Source organism: Neodiprion virginianus, chromosome 4 (genome assembly GCF_021901495.1).
Source record: "Neodiprion virginianus isolate iyNeoVirg1 chromosome 4, iyNeoVirg1.1, whole genome shotgun sequence".
Taxonomy (NCBI): Eukaryota; Metazoa; Arthropoda; class Insecta; order Hymenoptera; family Diprionidae; genus Neodiprion; species Neodiprion virginianus.
In genome coordinates, this window is record NC_060880.1 from 1,206,311 (window position 1) to 1,229,294 (window position 22,984).

At 40.2% G+C, this 22,984-nt stretch overlaps 3 protein-coding genes across 6 annotated transcripts in view; 1 reads left to right on the forward strand and 2 right to left on the reverse strand.

Annotated features, from left to right (window-relative positions):
* LOC124303480 (telomerase Cajal body protein 1) overlaps positions 1–8,712 on the reverse strand; it is a 48,943-nt gene extending 40,231 nt beyond the window's left edge. Inside the window, exons 1-2 of the mRNA XM_046760727.1 lie at positions 8,574–8,712; positions 1,508–1,638 (exon numbers count right to left, since the gene is read on the reverse strand). The gene's annotated coding sequence lies outside the window, so the exon portion shown is untranslated. The remainder of the gene's footprint in view (positions 1–1,507; positions 1,639–8,573) is intronic.
* Positions 1–9,724, forward strand: part of LOC124303478 (integrin alpha-PS2) — a 47,507-nt gene extending 37,783 nt beyond the window's left edge. The window contains exons 6-12 of one of the 2 annotated variants that reach the window (XM_046760722.1): positions 1,823–1,871; positions 2,127–2,201; positions 3,514–3,689; positions 3,805–4,055; positions 4,170–5,685; positions 6,235–8,253; positions 8,595–9,724. In XM_046760722.1, coding sequence (XP_046616678.1) covers positions 1,823–1,871; positions 2,127–2,201; positions 3,514–3,689; positions 3,805–4,055; positions 4,170–5,685; positions 6,235–8,253; positions 8,595–8,672 — 4,164 coding nt within the window. In that variant the 3' untranslated portion in view covers positions 8,673–9,724. The remainder of the gene's footprint in view (positions 1–1,822; positions 1,872–2,126; positions 2,202–3,513; positions 3,690–3,804; positions 4,056–4,169; positions 5,686–6,234; positions 8,254–8,594) is intronic. The other variant, XM_046760723.1, reaches the window with a different exon arrangement.
* A 1,253-nt stretch (positions 9,725–10,977) lies between these two features.
* On the reverse strand, positions 10,978–22,949 carry LOC124303479 (PAN2-PAN3 deadenylation complex catalytic subunit PAN2). Of its 3 annotated transcripts, none has more exons than XM_046760726.1 (21): positions 22,746–22,949; positions 20,818–21,005; positions 20,526–20,695; positions 20,315–20,435; positions 19,958–20,154; positions 19,571–19,784; positions 19,290–19,426; positions 19,045–19,191; positions 18,818–18,914; positions 17,008–17,244; positions 16,648–16,893; positions 16,310–16,556; positions 15,091–15,273; positions 14,830–14,996; positions 14,491–14,659; positions 13,833–14,352; positions 13,455–13,672; positions 13,229–13,358; positions 12,901–13,122; positions 12,556–12,817; positions 10,978–12,484 (listed from the first exon to the last, which is right to left on the reverse strand). In XM_046760726.1, exons 1-21 carry the CDS (start codon positions 22,759–22,761, stop codon positions 12,470–12,472), a joined length of 3,903 nt encoding a protein of 1,300 aa, XP_046616682.1. In that variant the 5' UTR covers positions 22,762–22,949; the 3' UTR covers positions 10,978–12,469. The 3 variants fall into 3 exon arrangements, with proteins under 3 accessions (XP_046616682.1, XP_046616681.1, XP_046616680.1); XM_046760725.1 differs by having other exon boundaries at positions 16,337–16,556; positions 22,418–22,949; XM_046760724.1 differs by having other exon boundaries at positions 22,418–22,949.
* Between the last annotated feature and the right edge of the window lie 35 nt (positions 22,950–22,984).

A 22,984-nucleotide genomic window follows, 5' to 3' on the forward strand; every position in this document is an offset into this window, starting at 1 on the left:
ATTTCCATTTCCCTCCATCGCGTACTGTATAAAAGCATAACAATAATTAATAAACAACCGTTTCAATACCATGAACTAAACAATAGTTCTTACAAAATTAGACAGACAATTTTTTCGTGAAGTGAACTTAACATTTCGTGTTCGTTCTCTTTGCCTACGAAACGTTTTCTGCTTTTCTTTGATACTTCTCCGAAGACGCTTCCGCTTTCCATTTTCCGTTTCCCTGTTTGTATTTATTCTCGAGTCTCACTCTGATACATGTATTAAATGGAAGTAAGAAATCGGTTTTGCGTAGAATTTTTAGAATCGAGAATAGGATACCAGATTTCGAGTTAAACGGGAGTTTCACGCTAAACGAAACTAAAAACACGAGTTCAAGGAAAAAACCTAACGCAATGGAATTTTTTGAGTATATTTCCCGCTTTCAGTGAGTAAAAATCTATAAGAAACGGTGTAAAAAAAAACCTGTGCAATTTTTTGGTAGCAGACCTGCGTGTTCTTCGTTCTATACGTGCACACACGTCGTGCAATGACGAGATAGACACAGTGCACAACATGCGACGCGTATATGCAACACTTATTTCAGTGTTTAATTACGTTAGTAAACCGCCGCGCCGACGATGAGGACAAAAACGCAAAAGGGTTGCGGTCTGTCCTGCGTGTCAGCCGTTTCTAGCACCACTTGGAACGCTTTCTCACACTGATAAATTTAAGCCCTCATACGTCGCCCGGCGCCTTAACGTACGTCCTAGTATACGAAGACACGGCTGCGTAAGTATTTAGACACACATACGAATTACGCTCCGAATAAGCCTGAGAACTATTCGCCCGATTGTGTCCAGACGCGTGACCAATAAATTCTTCACGTATATTATTTTATTACGCTGAACGGGCCTCATGATTGTCACGATTCGTGTGTAAAATGTAAAACGAGAGTATACGTATCAGATGCGTACTGCAGTTTATTATTTGTTTTTTATTTATTTTTTGTCAATTAAATCGACCATTTAGAAGTCTTTGACTGATCGGTTGGAAAAAAAAAGTACGTTCATGACGCACCATTGATCATTTGAAGTGAAATGTTCCTTTAAAATGAAACTCTAGGCTCGTTTCTTCTAAATCGTTCAGCCGCCTACCGATAAGACTAAGAGGGCGTAGTAAATGGTTTACTTATCGGTTAATTTTGGGCAGCTGTTGCCCATTACAAATGGATAATTTTTCCTAAACGACGAAACTGCGTCGTTACTGATCCATTACCGGCGGCCATCAACGAACGCAGCGATTCGTTCGTGATTTAATAAGACAACGATAGAAAGGAAGAAAAAACAAAGGAAAAAAGGAAAAACGAAAATAAAATTTAACAAATGATAGGTGAATGCTCAAGAAAATAAACTGCTTATCGCCCCACAGTCTTGTAATTATACCTATACTCTCGTCTACTGTGTTTCTCTCACGCCGAATGCGAAACGATGTAAAATAGTTTGGTCATAGGATTCGAGTAACTAACCTTTGGTAATGAAATTGTTACGGGTGAACGGTTTTCAATATCTTTCCTTCCCTCGACCCGATTGGCCCCGGCCATCCTCGTTGTAACCTCACGTCTTCTCGTAATCTCTCGTGAACCGGGGACCCTCGGAGCTGAAAATCTCATCCAATCAGTATAAATCTTTCTACGATAAGAAGCTTGGAAACGGTTGAAGGAAAAGGGGGGGGCAAAAACATTATGGCCAGTAAAAAATTCTAGTAAACTATAAAAATTGGAAGTCGTTTATCGGCGTGTAATATTCCAGAGCTTATGAGGTCCTTTTCACTTCTGTTTCAGGATGGTAAAAGAGCGTTCATTGGTGCCCCTGGTAGCTACTACTGGCAAGGTAAATACGATTTGTCAACAATTGTGTTCACGGATGTTGGGTCATGTTACACATACACCTCGATACATACTGAATATGTTTTTTTTTTTTTTGATTTCGTTTTAAATCGTATCAAGGGTGATCGTCATTATAACGGTGGCTTTTGTGATCGAGATGAAGGGATTATTGCCTATTGATTGTCATGTTGTGTCATTCTTGTGCAATTGTCTGGCGCAGATTGTATTGTTGAAGAATGTTTTCACGTAAAATTTTCAGGTCAGGTGTACTCAATCGCCAGCGAAGCTGAATTTGAATATTTACCCCCCGGACGCGGATTCTTCGGATCTGCAGGTACCATGAACTTCCAGCCGCCCTGCCACCCAATCGCATTACCACCAATGCCCCTAATCAGTTGCCATATTAATTATACTGAAACCGAATTAACCCGTGTTATACAGCTTGAATCGATGCATCAGTAAATCTTCAAAACGGAGACCGCCGCACGAGCTGTGCATACTTATGAACACTCGATGAATTTTGAATAGTATAAACAAATGAAAGTAACACGAAACTATTCCGGGTGCGGTCTCTACTATGACGATGTTGATACAATCGAAACACGTGTCCCCGTGACACTTGCTTGGCAGTGATTTGGATTAATTAATACAGAGTACTCAAGTCGATAGATATTGTATAATTATTAAAACCGAAATAACGAAAATTTCATTTGGGATTGATTGATAACGCACTCACGCCTATTATATAATATTAACAACGAAAAGCCTGCTGATGGGGGGATACTTGAAAAAAATTAATTCTTAACCACCCAATGAGTTTTTGTTCTTTTAATACTTCATTAACGATTCAACCAGATTATTAAACGCTGTTTCTTTAACAACTGCCAGGTGAGTCGAGGGTGTTCAAATATAACAATCCCACAGGTGCGGGCTGCTTTTACAGCTTCCAGCGTGATCTGATCAGTACGGCTGTAACAGCAACGAGAGGCTGCCTCGTTGTGACGACAAATCGCAGTCTCCGAAATTAAATACACCCGTCGATTAAAAATTGACCGATATACATAGAGCGATGTAGTATTACGACTACAACAACATTTAGACCTATATTTACTATTCGAGTAAAATGGAACGAAGGATTGCGGTGGAATGGAATTCGGAGGCTGCGAAACGTGGAAGGCTAAAAAAGCTATAGAGCATAATATAGCTTATAATACAATCGCAGTGCAGTGTGCTTGAATGCTAGATGAGAATGAGCACTTGTACATTATCCAGTAATTTGGAGGCTGCAACGTCGATCGGTATAATCGCCACATAACACGTGCGAAACGATCGAAGATGCAGTCAGCTCGCCGAAGCTGAAGCTAGCAGCCAAACGGGTTAAGCTGTTTGGAAACAGAAAAATTCGCTTCACTTTTATCCTTAATAATTCTATTAAAGTATCGTAAATTCAAGGTATTTGACAAAATTTTGATTGTTGGACTTCACTACCTTATTTGAATGAACGTTAGAACGTTTGGCTGATAATTATGACTGCTAGTTTCAGCCTCGTGTCAGCTTGCCTTGGCTATGCAACGAACGAAAGCGAATAACTCTGTAAAAGCACGGTGATCCGATGTAAAAATAACTGTGAAACAATCGTTGCCCAGGTCAAGTATTTTCAAGTGGATCGGGAGGTGAACCGCCGGTGTCATTCACGAAGGAAAGCGGACCCGAAGATGACGACTCTTACCTCGGCTACTCGGTCGCTTCGGGTGATTTCGAAGGCAACGGAAAACAAGGAGCAGCCGTTGGTATGCCCAGAAGCTACAATCTACATGGAAAGGTATAATACACGGTTGATTTTCAGACGTTCTTCTTTACACTCGGTACCGCAGCTTGATCCGTGCCGATTGAAACTTTCAAATAATCTTTCGACTAAAATCGATTTTCGCGCACAGGTTGTACTACTAAGATCGGATATGACGACCTGGCACGCTAACTTGACCGGCGACCAGATGGGCGCTTACTTTGGATACTCGGTTATTGCCTGCGACGTAAACGGAGACGGCCTGGACGATCTGGTTGTCGGAGCGCCTATGTTTACGATAGAAGACGACCCGAAGATGACCTATGAAACCGGGAGGGTTCACATATTTTACCAAGGGATGGTAGAGGATCCTGTTCAGAAGTTCAGCGAGTCGGAAACCAGGTAAGAAGAAGATAATCCCTCGCGAATTGAAAGTTATTCGGGTCTGAGTTTGAGTCACGGCGCAGCCTCACCTACAGTTGTCACCGCACGGTAACATTTTCACTCAATTCGCAGAGACGGCGTCGAGAACAGAGGCAGATTCGGACTATCCCTGGCTTCGCTGAAGGACATTGATCTCGACGGTTATCAAGACTTCGCGGTTGGCGCTCCTTACGGTGGTCCGGACGGCCGGGGTGCGGTCTACATCTATCACGGTTCGAAGACCGGTGTTTTGGAGAAGTACTCCCAGGCGATATACGCCTCGGTAATGGAGCGGCCGGTCTCGACCTTCGGGTTTTCTATCGCCGGCGGTAAGGACCTGGACGACAACTATTACCCGGACATCGTCATCGGTGCTTACGAATCCAGCAGCGCAGCCTTTTTCCGTTCGCGACCGGTAATCAAGATAGAAGCCTACGTGGAGTTCATTTCTCAGTCCAAGTCCGTGTCGCTCGAGAATCGAGAATGCACCCTGAGTGACAGAACCACCGTGTCTTGTCTTATGCTAAGTGCTTGCCTAAAGTACACTGGCCGGGGGGTGGCACCGATATTCCGTTTCAACGTCGAGTACGTCCTAGACACGAAGAAGCCGAATAACCCTCGGCTCTTCTTCATCGAGCACGAATCGAGGAGTTCGATAAATCAGTCGTTTGAACTGAGCAGCAACAATTTGTTATGCAAGAATTTCAGCGTCTACGTATCTCCGAATATCAGGGACAAGCTGACGTCGATAGACGCCGAGATGCGGATCAGCCTAGTCGAGCAGCAAACCTTCGCCGAGGAAAGGCGAAACCCATTGGCCGAGCTGAGACCGGTGCTCGGTGCGTCGACTTCGCAGCCCGACTCGATCTCGATAATGAAGAGCTGCGGCCAGGACAACGTCTGCATACCGAATCTCGAGTTGTACGCGACAAAGAGCGTCGAGAAGTATCTCCTGGGTTCCGGAAACAGGTTCGAACTCGATATCGTGGTACAGAACACGGGAGAGGACGCGTTCGAGGCTACCTACTATTTGCAGTTGCCCAAAGCTATCGACTACATTAAAGTTGAGCAGATCGACAAGAACGAGATACTGGTACTATGCTCGGCCCCGAACTTGAAGAACAACAACACGCTGAAATGTGAGATCGGTAACCCAATGCCGAGTGAAAAGCTGGTCCACTTCAAAGTTATACTTCAGCCGATAACCACTCAGGATATGAAACTGAGCTACGACCTTGACATGACCGTCAACACGACGAACCCCGAAGACGATGGGACTCGGGCGGACAACACCGTCCGTTTGACAATGCCGATTTGGGTACAGACCGAGCTCTTCATCGAAGGTAAGAGCAAGCCCAAGGACCTGTACTTCAACTTCGAGAATTACACGTCGGAAAACATCACTACCGAATTGGAATTCGGACCGCTTCTTACGCACAATTATACCATACGAAACGACGGTCCATCCCAAATTCTTGAGGGGGAGGCCTTCCTGATATGGCCAGCGCAGACCCTCGCCGGTGAAGAACTCATATACTTGCTCGAGCAGCCCGAGACATCTGGAAGGATCGAGTGCGCGACTGCAAACGCTAATTACCTTAGTCTGACGGTAAGTGTCCTTTCGCTTATTATACCGAAGTAAGCCGGGTTGCGGAGTTTGGTTAACCCTTCGAATCACGCTTTAAATTACGCTCAACGTGCCACATTTTTCTTTGCAGCTTTTTATTTATTAGACTACTTTTTTCGTTCCACATGGTACCTGAAATATTTCCAAGTCCACCAAAAAATATAAAATTTGTTCATTTATTTACTGAAGAAATAGCACATGTAAACAAAAAAAAAAAAAAGAAAATGCATTTTCTGCTAATCCACTATTAAAATCCGAATGCTAATTTTTACGCAAACTTAATACACACCAAAAAATTGTTCTTCCTGTTGTTTTTCTTTGTCCGCCATATTAGATGCGCTATTTTGAATTTTCAAATTTCGAGTTCGGATTCGTAATCAACGATCCCAAAAGCCCATGTATGAAAACTTTCAAGTGAATCGCAATCAAGGAAAAATGTATGCATGAAAGGGTTAACAGGATAAGCTTTTTACGTTTTTATACGTCCCTAAATCGAAGGTGATTGTCATGCTTTTAATTCGATCTTCACAGCTCGACGACAAGCGCAGAAGACAGTCGTATGCAGGTATGGTTGGAGGATACTCGAGCGGTGGAAGCTTCGACAGAACCAATCAGGTTACGGTGGATGAAAGACGCTGGCAACAGAACGAAGGTCAGACTGACGACGATCTTCTGGTCGTGAAGAATTCGCAGACGCAGACCAGCGGTGGATACTCGAAGAGCCATACGGCATCCGAAAACTACAAAGTCGAAAGCGGTGGCCAGAACAATTTTGCGGTTGAAGATCGTTCTTTCAACGGCGGCGGAAGTCAGTCGACGGGAGTGTTCACGGGGTCGAATGAGGGTTCGACTCAGATCCACGGCACTAGATTCGAGGAACCGATGGAACCGGGAATGGAAAGAGGTCAGAAGTACAAGAGCGAAACTACTTACTCGGAAACTCGTGGAAGTGGTAACAATAAGAATTTCGCAATTGGAGGCGATTCTGTCACCGGCGGCGGAAGTCAGTCAATGGAAATTTTCACGGGGTCGAACGGAGGGGCTACTCAAATTCAGGGCACTAGATTCAAGGACTCTGTTGAACCAGGGATTGAAAACAGGAATCAATTCGGCGACATCACCTACGCAGAGACTCGTCACAGCACTAGGCGCAACCATTCCGGAGGATTTCAGCACGGATGGAACGACATGCGAGGTACGGAGGAGAAAGTTAGCGGGACAAACGTGAATCGCGACGGATATTTCAGAACGGGAATTTACGACAGTGGAAACAGAGGACAGGTTGAGACGGAGGAGACAATCAATCTGAACAACGGACAGGAATATTCACCGACCTACAAAGACCGAAGCGAGCATTCAAGGGGCGGTGAAAACTCGGAACGTGAAAACTTCTCCGGAGCATCGGGACGAGTGATTACGGAAAACGGCGAACAGCGCCAGTGGGGGAGTTCCAGGATCCCAAACGTCGCGGCTTCCCAGGAACTGGAAAAGTTTTTCTCGAACATAAACCGGGAGTCCACGGCTATAGCGACAAACACAAGAAACGGAATGGAGTATGTCCAGCTTGAGAGTCGGTTCAGGGTGGCCAACGGCAAGGCTTACATCCAGTTCAAAAACGGCGAAGTTTTCGAGCTCCTAGACAGCCGTGGAAGCCCGAGCTATACCTCGAGTCAGGAACAAGATAGCCGGTGGCAAAGTCGCGAAGGTCGCTTGGAAGGTGGCACGGACGGTCTCGTCTACGTCGTGCTTGCGGACGGCCGCAAGTTCCGTATTCCAGGAACTTACACGTACCAGCGAAAGGAGACCATCACCATCGGCGGCGGAGTCCCGCAGGAATCAGTTTCCGGAAACTGGGCATACGGGAGGCAGATTACCCACACTGGAGAATCTGCAGGGAACGGTGGAGGTTTCGGTGCCGAGGGTAACGCCTGGCGACAGGAGTCGTCGTACGAGTCAACTTACGACTCGGGACGGAAGGTGGTTAGCGGAACGCGGAGAGTTGGTTTTGAGGACCAGGGTGAATTCAGCGATGACAACGTCCCCGCCACCAGAACCGACGAACGTATCAGGAGCCGATACCGGAGGGAGACTGACGACCTGAATATCGCCGAGTTCAGGAAATTCGAACACCGTAGGACCGGCAGAAATCGCAGGGCCGACGAGCCTGAGCTCAAAGCTGAGAATATCGAGGAGGGGCGGGTTCAGATGTGCAAAACCGCAAAGTGCGTTAACCTTCGATGCACGATTGGGCCGTTGCTCAAGAACGAGGAAGTTTGGATCGCCATGCGGTCGAGGATCAAGGCTAAAACGCTCAAGGAAATTGCGTTCAACGACAAAGTCGAACTCTCCACTCAGCTCGTTGCCCGCGTCACGCGTCAACCCTTCATCGGCGACCTTGCTAAACCGATCGACAAAAGCTACGAAATATTCACCACCGTATATCCGAGCGCTTCTCCCAGCGCACCTGACGTTATACCATTATGGATTGTCGTCCTGTCGGCTTGTGCAGGCGCAATTATTCTCTTGCTACTCATCTTCCTACTCTACAAGGTGAGAATATGACAACGAAATCCGTTCTCGTCACGTTTCGAACAGCTAATTCGATCGTGTAATCAGAGTAAAGAATCGTGAAAACGTTTTTTTTTTTTTGTTTTCTACGTCAACTTAACAATTGCTATTAAAAACTATTCAAATTGCGTGTAGTGTGAACGGTAAGAAATATTTTATAGTTTCTCTCGATACCCGAAATCTTGAAAGGTTTATAAATAACGAAACTAGGTACAGTAAAATTGCAGTTGCATGCAGAAACACCGAGTTCAGTTATGTAAATACATAGAATCGTCGTGATAATTATTGCAATGAGAGCTTACCTATGATTTGTGTATTTCCAGTGTGGCTTCTTCAAGAGAAACCGGCCGACCGACGCAGCCGAGAGGCAGCCGCTGCGAAACGGTAACTACGACCAATAAACTGCGCAGCAATGATTGTTTACTCCGCCGCTAATCGAAGCACTCCTCCAAAGATGGTTTTCCAAACTGCGATGATATGTGTCCTTGGCCTTCCAAGGAACACGGCGCGTGACGCCGACACTTGCATCCTTGCGAAGTGGAGAATGTTCCCGTTCAAGTTCACGTAAAATATGTGAACTAATACGCGATCGATCGGCCAAAACAGAAATCGCGAACAATCCGATTCTTACGGATAAACAAACGCTCGCATCTTCTTGGTATTCACAATACACAACCCATCTTACACTCGTGTTTTGAGAAGCATTCTTCCATTGGCACCGCGATACTTGACACACTATATCACAGTCACCACTTGCCTTTACCCGTAGTTTTAATTCCGTAGCTTTCGCAAATACGCATTATATGTAGAAACACGGTTCGTCACTTCGTGCCGGTCGGAGCAACACTGACGGATTTGATCGCCAACCCAAAGTTCCGAGATGGCGCATTCGTCGATTTTCAAATTTTAGCAGAGTTCGGAACCGTCTTGAGTCGAAATTTAGAATACTGGGATACACAATTCACAAGTCATTTTACTTAATGTCGACGCGTACGACGAGCCTTTGAACTAGATCTGAATACCGCACTGTTTCACTTTACTACGATGAAATGTCACAGGGAATATTTCACCCGCTATTGATCACTGCAAATTATTATTTAATTACCGTGAATCGTGTTCTTTTTACTTATTTTTTTTTTTTAAACAATGAACTCTAATCGAACGAACGACTGTTTTATACATTACAATAATATATTTTGATATTTACAATAATCGAAACGAGTGCCTTGATATTCGAACGAAAATAATTTTGAATTCTATGATGAGAATGAGAGAAAGAGAATTTCAGTAGCAATTTATAATCACTTATTGTACTGCCAATGAAACTCCCTCCAGCTCCTGTAGCTCTCTTTTCATTACATGTAATATTATATGAGTTTCTAGTCAGAAACGTTTTTTTTTATTATTCGGTAATTATTAAACAGGCTGTAGTCTCGGATATTGAACTAAAAATTTTTAAAAAGAAAAAAGATAACATCAAAATACGTTTAGAAATCGAATATACATGTATATACTTACTATTATTATTGTTATTTTGTAGACATTTCGCTCTGCACGCGTATTAATTTAAGTATCATTTACCGGCAAGAACATTTCACTATTTTTGCATCTCATACTCGTAAGTCTTAACAATAAAATTAAAAATATAAGAACGCACATATTGTGTCTTGCTGATAAAGCATCACAGTCCCTTTGCTCAGAAGCTGGGGGGAGTATAAAACATAATATAATAATTTATTAAAATTACGTATTTGTATAGCGAATGATCGAATGATGATATACTTACTGTGAGATATACAGGGTGCCTCGTATAACTCGCGTATTGTAATCCCGTCGCGGTGTTTTAAACGAAAAATGAAAACAGTAAAGTTTGATTGAAATTTCTACGATGCAACAAAACTCGTTTTTTCCTCACCTCCGATTGAATCAAAGTGTGAAAGTTGGTAGTTTTTAACGTTGCTGATTATGCAACTGGGGAAATCAAAAAGACGACTCCAACATGAAGTTCAAAAATGGAAAAGAAATTACTTGGCTTAAGCTAAACTCTATTTGAGAACGCTGATAGTTTACTATCCTTATTGTTCATGGAAAACGCTGCTACGGGCTTCCTATACGCGAGTTACGTGACACCCTGTAGAGGCACACGCCTCGTGTATGTATGTAAATTATTAATTCATTACTAAAATTAGGAATGATTAGACTTACACGCAATAATAATAGCTTATACATATATATATACACATAATAGTGAATATCAATGTTTTTGTTCTTGGCGATAAAGAACCGTAGATATACATGTAAATACAGAATAAGCGTTATTATTAAAACAATAATTAATAATACAAAAAAAAAAAATTACACGTTTCATTACCTTTCACCCACTAATTTTTTGATGAATATTTGATGAATAGACAAACCGATTATTCGAATGGGAAGAAAATTGTTGCAAAAATGTTGGTTCGAACAACAGAACTCGCTCTATTTATATATTTTTACTTTTAATACTGTACGTTCAATGTTTTCGTCCACAATTGACGAAAAAAATGGAAGAACGCGGATAATTTTAAGATATAGGTATATACATATATATCTATTACACGATGTAATGTGATTTTTTGTTTATTGAAAATCATAATGACATACCGATAACAAATAAATGCACGATTACCGCTAACATTACGTATTAACAGGTTTTTTTTTTTTTTCTTTCTAAATGTCGCTTCACAGTGTACGTGTGACACACTTGTCACAATTGGTAAGTTCCACAGCGGTAAATAATGATAATAATGATGGTAGTAAAAATCGTAATAGTAATAACAATAAGAATAAGAATAATAAGTAAATTTATCCAAATATCCGAAAATATACTGTATAGTATTTTTGTTTTTTATGGTAGGTACGCTTTGACCAATTTTTTGTTTTTTTTTTTTCATTGTCAAAATTCTTATAAAAGTAATCTACAATTTGTATACCATTAGTTTGTAAAATATACATGTTATTTCGTTACCATGTGCATTTTTTATTTTTTGTAGATACGGTTGATTGGTCTTATTTTTATCTTTGTTCAATCGAAGAAAACAGGCTCTTGTAATTTTACATTCAACAGGATAGCGAGCGAATTATTGAACTCCAGAAATAAAGATGCGTATAAACAACAGTTTACGTAAAATTCGGTTAATTTAAAGGGAGCGAAATTAACTGAAAAAAAGAAAAAGATAAACAAAAGAGAAGTTTTCACGATAACATTTTTACTATTAGGGAACATAATTTATGATTAAAAAAATGATCTAGGTATTTTTAATAAACTGGTAAACAGTGTAATAAGTATATATTTACAATTACTGCAATCCTATTTCGGAATTTTACTAATCGTTACTGTTTTGAAACCGAAACAGTTATTATCATTATTACAAAAGCAAAAATAAATATGTAATATATGTACTAAAATGCAGTTTTACGATGTCACTGCGTTTCTCTTGAAAAAAATCAAAATAAAATTGGGGCGCTATTGGACAATATATTACACGTATTATTTGGTAAGTAAACTAACAGTTATAGAAATGTTTTGCAACCACGATTGACAAGAATTTCTTGACTACTTATTTCACTTCCAATTATTAAACAACAATCGTATGTATTTCTTTTCTCTTTTTATTGTAGGAGCGATGAGTTGAAGTATCGACTATGTAATTTGTTAATAACGGCAGTTTTCCCGTGAATTTTTAATCTCATTCCGTTCAAATCGTTTACATACCTACACATACGTTATAAAAATAATGGACACCTGGATATTCACTTACGTTTGAACATTTTTGCAAACCAATCTCGTTCGCAACTACCATCAAATACCCGTATAATTAAAACTATTCAAAAATTTGTCAATTATCAATATGCCTAAAAAAAACCAATAACAAAGTTTAACTTCGTTCAAAACTCACCTTATATCTCCGTAAAAAAAAAATTGTTGGTACAAATAATTGCCGAATTGCACAAGGCTATGAATAAAATACTCCCTTTTAAAAAAAAAAAAGTAAACGGATACAAATGAATGACGTAAAATTCACGACCTCGGCATTTGCCAAATTACAATATTTTTTCCCCCTTTTTCTTATGACTTTCCTAAAGTCTCGCACTGTTAAAAGATATGAGCACTGCTTGGTCTGATTTCACATGTCCCGTCTATCACGTCATCCCTGTATCAGCTATCTGGAACCTGTGCAGCGATCAAGTTCATTATCCGATCGGAGAGATGAGGCAAATAATCAATACATTTGATCAACTCACCTTCCATTGTAGCTTGGTGCCAACGCTGTATAATTCTTTCAGAGTTTCCGTCAGGTTTCCCTGTGCCTCAAGCTCTTTATATTTTCGATGCAACTCTAGGGCAGCGCGTGCATCCTCCGTTGAATCGTGCGTTTCCGATTGTATTTTCTTACCAAGGAAATGCCAGGTAAGAAACCGCAGGGACACCATACGATGGTGAGGTAAATGAAAGAGCAATACGGTGTCGATTACTTGTTCCGGTGGCACGACCAGGTTTATTACCCTGTAGAAGGTATTTATTTAATTCATCAGGAACGTTCAATACCTGTAATAAAACTCGAAGTATTTTAGGAATCAACAGCTCACCTGAAATCGTTCTTCAACCCATGACCGACGAATATTATTCCATTGTCCACTAAAAATCGCAATTTTTGATAGGTTGATTTCAGCGTGGTCAAGTGCTTACTGCTGAAATTAGCGTCCAAATCTCCCGGTTGTATTCCACTGAACTTTGTCAAATAATCAACTACTTGTTCTTGAGTGCTAATGTAGTCATCTATGAACGGGGTCCCCTCCAATGGTCCTTGACTAGAAGAAAAAAAAAACAACGATTAATAAAGTTTAATTACAAAATCATGGAGCATCGAACAGTATCATAAACAGTCGAAAAAATCGAGATAAAATAAGTTCGTACCCGCGTATACAAGTTATTCGTGCAACGGACATATGACTCGGTTTGATTGTCGACATTTTCCCGTCGCTTCTCAGCTCAGATTCTTCCTGATTTAGAGTTACGAATTCAGCGTCTATCGCCACCAATTCTCCTGAACGAAACCATGACATATTAAAATCGTAAGTAGGGTAGAATTTTCGGTCCGTTATAACTAAAAGTAATAGTTGTTGGATCAGCTGCTTCATACCTTTCTTTGGCATCTCATCTGATGTTAACGGTGTGAAAGTAATACCCCTCGTTCCTCCGCTACGAGCAATGCACTTGTCCTCACCAAACACGTCTGACGTAAGCGGACTGATAAAGGGTGCTACTTCTGGGAACGGCTCTGTGGTGTAATGGAGAACGCAAGGTACTTTCCAATCGAGATTGAACCAGACAGCTTCCTGAGGCGTCACTGCAGATATGCTGAAAAGTAGTAGGAAAGTTGCTGCGGCTGAGAATGCAATATCTTCAAATTCATTAGCCACGAGGTGCGTGGAAAGTAGCAGTTCATTTCATATCAAGATCGCGAGTTGTGGAAAAAAAGCTTGCATCGAACAATACAACATTCATAACTCCAACTTACCAGAAATCATTAAAGATGTACCACTGAGACACTGCACTGCCAGTCGATCGTTTGTGGTAGCTTGGAGCAACGCGTATTAGAGCAACGATGTTTCTTCGGTCTTCGTCGTTTTTGTCGTCTATGTGACAGACTACAGCACTGAGACTGTACTGTATTTTTTTAACACCGCTGACAGCTGAAGGTTCCAACTTATTGCTGAGAGCCGGGGTGCCTTCAAGCTCGGCTTTGTGGTTCTCGCTCGCCATGCTCTCCACTGTTTTCTCAAAAACAGGTATACTCGTCTCAACTTCATTGTCACCCTGGCCGTTTTCAGCTAACTTTTGTACAGGAGTATTAATGGTGGTCAGGCTGGGTTCAGTGGTAGTTATTTTGTCGAGCTTATTTATTGACAGTTCTCCGTTTGAAGTTAGCGCTATTTCAATATGGTGAGGAACCCATGAGTGAGAATAATATAGGTGGCTTGGTGGCGTTGGTACAGGCGTTGTCGCTGTTGGTGGTGTCGCTGGCGGTGGTACAGCATCTGCACAGTCAGAACATGGAAAGCGTTATTAGTTTTTTGCCGTGGAAAGAGTATTTTACAAATAGAAGGAATGGACGGAAAGGTAGTTTTAACATAAATAAGAGAGTCGTCAATGCTGCTCAATCTTGCTTTACATACCTGAATCTTTTCCTGCGTGTTTGAATCGACAACCAATTCTCGTACAGTTTGCACCGTAACGACACGGCTTTATGGTTACAGATATCGGACTGCGAGCTGGGCTAGCATCTTTCCCATTAATGACTCTCTGTACAACAAGATCCATTTGGTTCTGCCAAAAGGCTTTATCCTGAAATTATTTAGTATTTTATTTATAGTATATATTTAGTATCAGATAGTATTAAAAGAGTTGATTCAAATTTTCAGATAAACAGAGTTTAGATTTTTCAAATCACTTACGAGTAATTCCAATTCAGAATTCAATGTACAAGGGAAATTATAATGATAACATTTAGGCACCTGTTGACTGTCCAAACCGCAATTAAGAGCCAGAATTTGGGGCAGTTTTGTCAATTGTCTAGTTTGCAGCGTCGGCGTGAACTTTTGACAGTTGTCACACCAAGCTGGAGTAATTTTCTCCGGTCTCAAGCTACTTCCTAAAACTGATGTGAATGGAATCTCCTCTGCTGCAATAAAATTGATGACAATGATATGAAAAGACCGCAATATTATAACTGAACGAACAGTACGTGGGTTTTCCAGTAAAGTATAGATACCTACGAGGGTTTATGATTTCTGGATAAGTCAAGTTGCACAACAGCATGATGGAGCGCTTCGATGCCTCCCGTCCGCACTTTAGGCATCGATGAATATGAATTTGCTCGGAACCAAATAGTTGGCTGATTTCAGTTTCTTCGTTTCGAATTTCCGTTTCTTCTGTTGGTTTTCTGCAATTCGTTGTATCTGTGCGCAAAAGTTTTAACTAATATAGCCGTACGCAATGAAATTGATTCGGAAACTGTAGATCGAGAGTGACTCAGGTAGGTTCTGAAACCATTTAGAATAAAATGTGCTACAAAATACAGATTTCGCAGATGTGGTACTTGAAAATGAGAAGAAAAGTGCAGCTGAAAAATAGTCGTGTTCAAGACGATATCGAAAACTGGATATAAGAGATAGACAGTTTGAGTACAAATTATTTTAGTCACTGCACCTCGTACCGCTCTGATTTTAGCGCATTGAAGATAGGATATGCTCACTTTGGTTTCAGGTATTCATACAGATATATTTTACAGCATGCAAACTTACTTACCTCCAAGTAATAATCGATTGGTTTTTACTCATTTGAAAATTAAATCTGATTCAAGTTTACTTGGATAGTTGGGATTTCTTTCAGCAAATATTTTACAACGATCTAAAAGCTGACTCGAGTGTGAATTTTGTCGTACAAATAATTGAAATCAGTTTACTACAAGCAGTTTAACATTCAAAGTGAAAAAATTATGAAAACAGAAGTAAACATATGTGTAATTACGCAGTTATGAGAGGATTCTCACATTGCTAAAGCACCGTAATAATCACGTCCAATTACCTTGAAAATAAAAAAAAATGAATACGACGTTTTTATTCTCTGTTCACTTTTGATTCATCTTTGAAATATGCTACATGTGATGAACAATTAATGCAGGAAATATGAGATTGACGAATTTTATACATTATGCAACCGGAAAACCAATTAGTAGCAAATAATAGAAGTATCAATTCCATTTTCGAATTATAACAATGTGTAATTCGAAGGTAGCACTGAATTTAGTATAAATGGACACACGACTAAAAAAGAGTATTTTTTACATACAACTAAATCGCTCACATTCCCTCATTCTTGATTCTCGAGAAAAATAAATTTAAATTCAAATCAATAAACGAAGAAATAATAGAAAAATAAACACAAAAATTACCCAGTGCAAAGACAAAGTTTACACATAAGCTGTGTGTTTACCTTTCGATGTAATCCACATATATTTACCATCCTCCTCTTGCTTCCTTCTCTTTTTCCTATCCTCGTCATGACTCCTGTATCGAGAACCCAGATCTTGAAGAATGCTGGGAAAATCCTGTTCATTGTAAACAAATGGTGGATTTTTAGGTCCAGCTTTGAGACGGGCAGCCTCCTCTTCTTCCTGAACGCGTTTCCGTGTCTCCAGAATTTCGTAGTGCATTTGATGTAGAATGAACCTGTTCCAGCTCTAGATGAAAATTGAAGAAATTATAAAACACAAAGACTTTGGCAATGGTACACCGTTTCCAAGCCATTTGTGCTTGGTTCTTTCTGATCACCTGAATAAGCCGTATCAGACTTGTTTTTCTCTTAGCTTCCGGATGCAGATCGCTGAGTATCAATCCAAGCGCTGAAGCCTCGGGAACCGTTCTAAAAGCTCTAAGAAAATTTGCAGCCTGACAAGGAAAGCCCTGAGACGTATCCAACATGTGAAAGAGAAAGCCCAGTTCGCACGAGAGGCAGAACTCTCTTTGACAAGAGTGCGATAAAAGAGCTATTCTCACCGGTTCGCTGAAGTAAAGGAGCTGCAATCGAGACAAATCATATTCTTCAAATCTATTGTTCAACAAATCGTACATATTTTCAACATTTACGAGCAGGAAACAGAAGAATTTGTTTTGTATTCTTCAGCCTCTTACCTGGAGCATAGCATTGCAATAACTATTTGGTAGGGTTGCTTCCAAGCCGCAAAAGCTGGTGCGATTGTACTGGTCAAAATCAAACTCGTCATATCCAAGCCTAGAGTATTTCACTTCAATTTTACGATAACGTTTAGGTATGGCAATAAACGTGCCATCTGCTTCCGCCTTGGCGCGAGAATCCCCTGCGAATAGTTTACTAGCTACGCCACGTCGTTTTTCCAAATTGTAGGGGATCTGGAATAAAAGGTGTTATCTACTTTCAAAGTGCCATTCACTTTTGTTAACAATAACAAAATATATCTTTCATGTTTACGGAAATTACTCCGTGGTTATTTTGTATACTAAAAGTTGCAAAATTTGTCATCTCTTTTTGAAATGTATTCTTTCCAATATTTTTTCCTTACATGCAGAATAAATAACGCTTATTTTAAAACAACGTGGGAACAATTTAACAATGACAGATTACTAATATCAGGCTTTATGAGTTTCTCATACAACCTTTATTTCAATTAAATACAACTTTGAATATACATTATATATACATATGGAATATATATATTATAAATTTATAGGATGATCGTATTGTAATTTGTAATTAGATATTTATTACTGGGAACGAGACACGTATGGAACATTCATGTTAAATGCCAATTTTTTTTTTTCATGTTTCTTATGCGAGAAGATAAATGATTGTCGTAATTCACATTTTTTCTCGTTTGGCAAGGAAAGTAACTTTCCCATTTATTCGAAAATTATCATGCATTATATGCAGAGTACCAACAATAATTGATGGTCTTTGGACACATGGTACACGTCATGGTGCAGAAAGGGGAAAAAAATGTTAATTCAACTGAGGCAATAAAGAAACAAAAAATATCACAATCGTCACACACAATTAGTAAATAAGTATTGACGTGTGAAGGAGAAAGTCAATTAATAATTACATTATATCGAAGGCAATTGTACAAAAAATACAAGATTTGCCAAGAAATCGAAAGTGATTTGAAATTCACTCTTTGCGTATAAATCGTTACATTTAATTATTAAATTTTATACTGAATTGATGTCAGTGGAACGCAATCGACTAGCTTATGAAAATATAATATCACGTTTCTATTTTAATACACGCTCTCAACTATTATAATAATTATCACGAACTCTTATCAGTCTTACTCAATTTTTATAGTAGTATTGATTTTGAGCATTTCTACTAACCATTGATTCTGAAACATAAAGCCTTAAAGTTTAAATCACTCATATCGCCTATACTTATCATTTGTCTCAGCAAAAAGCGGCTAACTACTTTCAAGTGTACCAAACCGAATGTTTAGGCTGCAGTTTCCTTTAATGTGGAAATATCTATCCAGACCATTAGCAAACCGACTAATCTTGTTTTCTAAGCAAAACGTCGACAGCCTCACAATATCGACAATATACTGCATTGTTCAACGTATAAGACGACCCCCATTTGGGAGACGGTATTTCAGGGTGTCTTTATGAGTTACTCGCACATAAGACGAGTCCGCGTATAAGACGAGGACGATTCTGGCGCCTGCTGTCAACAATGAAAAAACCTCGGCTTGTATTCGGAACAGTAGGGTAATTCATCGATCTTGTATTTTTTTCCATTCACATTTGTGCTGGAGTGATTTTTTGGAATTAGAGATCACTTTAATGAAAGTTGCGAACTTCAACTTAATTGACAGACGTCTAGAATATAAACTACGGAGTCAGAATTTGTTTATGAAAATTTCACAACGGATGGAGGAGAATATTTTAGAAGTGTGGGAGAATATTGTTTCCTCACTTGGTTTCTGCGGAAGGCCTGAGGATTCGGCGCGTATCCTATAGTCCCTTGCATTTTCATTGTGCGTAAAATTTCTGGATCGACAGGCGGTGTTTTTCTGAAAAATAAAAAATAAAACGAGGCTCGTTAACAATTTTTGCAAATTTGTTGCCTTATTAGGGCAAAGATAAAAAAATTGGCAATTGATACTGAAACAATTTTTTTTATAAGAATAATTAAACGCTGACCTGTAAACTTTTTTGAGATATTCTTCGGACCAATCGCTTAGCAAAGGTTGTCCAGAGTACACCATAGGTATCGTACTGAGAGGCGTAACATTGTCGTCAAATGCGATAGGCTGCAGCGTTTCGACTGGGTCAGCAAACTCGGTGGGTCTGTACGGGCAAAGATGAAAATACAGCAGCTAAGCAGGATGTACCACAGTTATGAACAACAGATTGTTCAATCTCACATAAATTTGTGACAAACGCACCTGGAGAAAGTGTTGAATTGTGGTTCAGGTGTGTTGGTGGCTAGGAAATGAATCGATCCAGCTGAATCACCGAAGCAAAGACATTGTGACGTAGATGACACGTCAAAGGACAGTGCCATAGCACCGGCAGTGGCCACCTGAAAACGCGAAATAGAATTTTAGGGTTTTTCTCTACTAAAAAAAAAGCATTTCTTAGCAGTCATGGCAATATTTTGCACATAAAACTGCAATACCTCGAGCCTCTTTCTTTACAATTCGTTGCTATCTATTAGCCCACTTACTTGGTACAAACAAGTCATGGATGGTTGAACATTGGCGTAGATTGTATCCAGAAGCTGCATCTGTCCCAAGGGCGACACAACAGCAATCCGACTCGAGTAGCTCGGAAGAAACTTGAGTAAGAGAGGATAGACAAGAGTTGTGCAGGGAGTAAGTGCTCGCATTTGTCTCAAGTCGTAAGCCATCAGAAATCTATCTACCGAGAGACCCTGGCGGCTAAATATTGAATATAAAATTAATTTGTGGGTGAAAATTCTGAATCAACTTTGGTGAAATGCAAGGGGGTATTTAGTCTTGAAGTAAAGTGCGTATTTTTTTTATGTAACTAACTTCTTGCAGAAATGCAATTACATTTCACTGATTCTTTACTCCGAAAATAAAAGGCTCACCTATTGCTAAATCCACAAGTAACTAGATAATTTCCTTGTACATCAAAGTCGCTCAGTGAGCCACTGTGGGTGTCTAGAGTGTGTTCTATCGACAGAGTATTTGGATCCCGAAGGTCTATTCTCCCAGCAGGATTGCCTGCACATATAAGACGGCTGTGCTGTCTCAATATTGCACAACCGTGATCGCCGACGTGTACCTAAAAACCAAAGTGTAGTTTCGCGTTATTCAATTTTTCTACCGAAGTAAAAGACATAGTCAATATCGGATAGTTTTAAAGCTTCACACGCTAAGAAAATGCATACTTGTCGAGGATAAAGCCACTATGCCTATTAAACGTCTGACAAAAATTTCCTTACCAGGCCAGTTTCTTTCCCTCTGGTGAGATTGAAATCAATAATTTTTTTTTGATGACCTCCCATAAGTAGTCTCGCAGGTGATGTTTGAAGCATGCATTGCATGTCTATCATGTTTGAGGACCTGTTATACGATTACATTTCGAATGAAAAATGTGATCAGACTGAAGAATGCCGAAATGCTGCTCAAAGGATTGCAGTAAAGTAAACGTACGTGTGAGTAAATATCGGTATGCCACGCCGTAGCTGACAACGAAGCATACTTTGCGTGAGCACAAGGATTCCTTCGTCAATCGGATGGATGTGTCGGACTTCTTGTGAGGCATGCACTTGAAACGACGTGTATTTCTGGAGGCCAGGCCCATAGTAAGACGTCACGTGACCCTTGATAAGTAATTGAAAATATATGTTAATATTATTTTTCTCTTCATGGAAATTCAATCGGATATTGGTGTAAGATCTGCGTTTTATTGCGGCAGAATAGATTGCTTCAGACTAATTTGTACCCCTTGGTTTCCCATCCACATGAGTTCTTCGGCATTGTCAAAGGTGACGGTGGAAACACCGAATCTATCACCTCCATCGGCCAATAAGGTTCTAGTCTCTTGGAATTCCGCACCTGCAAATTCCTCGCCAAACTGTTCCGCCGCAGGCACAAACCCCTCGCTTGATAAGTCATAGTTTGATTCTTCCCCTGCAATTTCAGTTTACAGTTATTGGCAAAGATCAAAATAGAGGAAATTCTTCTAAATTTTATCAAGTAACAAGATGATTCTAAATGAAAGTAATGAATCTGATTCATCATTGTTTGTTAACAATAATTCTAGCCATCAGTGAAATTCTTTATCTGTGGTTTAATGTTGTGGTAAGAATTATCCTGTAAAGATAAGTGAACCTCAAAGCGAATGGTATTGTCATTTTTAACTTACTAACGATCAAAAAATCCTTTCTCTTTAATGCAAAAGTGTTATGTACAAAATAGTATCCATGAACTGAACAATGAAATATAAATAAAATCGTAAATGACACACACACTGTAAAACGGCATGCAGTAATTTACATAAATCACTCTCACAAAGGAACAAAGAATAAAAAATACAGAAATTGAACGGAGGAGATATTGTGCAGTACGCATTTACGTCTACGATACTTGTTACAATAAGGGAATTGTTATCTTTGTAATACGTGTATATTATAATGCATGCAATTAATTGAAATTTATAACAGTCAATACCAGGGCCTATTACAATACAGTATCTAAACCGAGAAATTTCTCTCAAATATAAGTTGTACAAGCTGGTCAATTAAGCGCTAGATCTTAACATCTAATAAGATAATGAATAAGAGTGAAAAGTTCCAAGGCTGAAGTTAGTAACGTTACCGTATCGGAAAGTTGAAACAAAAAATAACTGTTTTGTACCTTTAGAATGACTGAAGAAGTTGAATTTACGAAATCTGAGTTTGTTCATGCTCTATTAACAGTTACCTGAATTTCTAATCCTCTAAAGTTGAAATATGACGATGCATAATTACAATACCGTTACAAACTTCAGTCTGATGAAAAAATACGTTACAGATTCAAATTTCGAAATCAAACGGTCCAAAACCAAATTTTCGAAATATGATTGAACCAATAAGATGGGAGCAAGAGAAAACGCAATTTACTCTAAGAATTAAAGGTACAGTTTGTTCATTGACATAATTGCTCCAGCTAGACTTCATTTTGAGGTTATTGTGAGATACTGAGATGGTCAGATGGTCGAACATCCGGGGGTAGAAAAATGAAAACGGTTAGAAAAGAAAGCCGGAGCGCGTACGTGACACAGCCAAAGCTGAGTGAAGTTAGCGAATAAAACAAATGAATAGCTGATCAGGTGACCGCTGTCATCGCTTCGTCGAGTGAGGAAAATTTCAACCTCGGTATAAATGTAGAAAAATTTAGTATCTTGTCTCTAATTTGTGGAGTGGAGTGGATGTAACGGAGAGCGGCATGCTGAGGCTAATTGGGTGATAGAAATCGGGGAAGCGGAGAGTGGATGTTGTCGTTGGAATCGTGCGTGCGGATCTACGTCTGTCAAAACACCGCGTCATTGGCGCGTAACTCACAGATCAGCTCCTGGTCGCCCGCCACGACCTCAACGGAAGGATCGTAGTGGCCAAGAACCGAATAGTCCATTATAGCGATCCTCGGTTCGGCCGCGTTCTAGGTTCTATCATGGGGATATCTCCCCGTTTGGCAAGCGTGTTCGTCGCAATGGCTAACGAATCAGTAGCACATTTCGGTGTTGACGGTGCACGCACTTAAATTTATTCAATAGACCACCATCGGTGGTCAGTCGCCTTGGCAACTATGCAACAAACGAGCGACCTACTTCCGGTAATAATTTCTAAACGGGAATAGTTAAAATACGGTACTGATCATGGTCTTGCTTACAGTTTATCCACGACATTGCACATCTTTCGTTTGTTTTTGACCTCGTTAGCGCACGTCACTCTCATTTATTTAACAATCTCTTTTCTCCTACTTCGGACCACTTTACGCGCGACGTTTGTTTCCCTCTTCACCGTTGGTTCTTCTCGTTCAGCTTCATCGCTACAAACACCTTTTCTGCGCCTTCATTTCACCTACAGAAACACCAACGGCAACGCCAACCGACTTCAGGCAGTACAGCC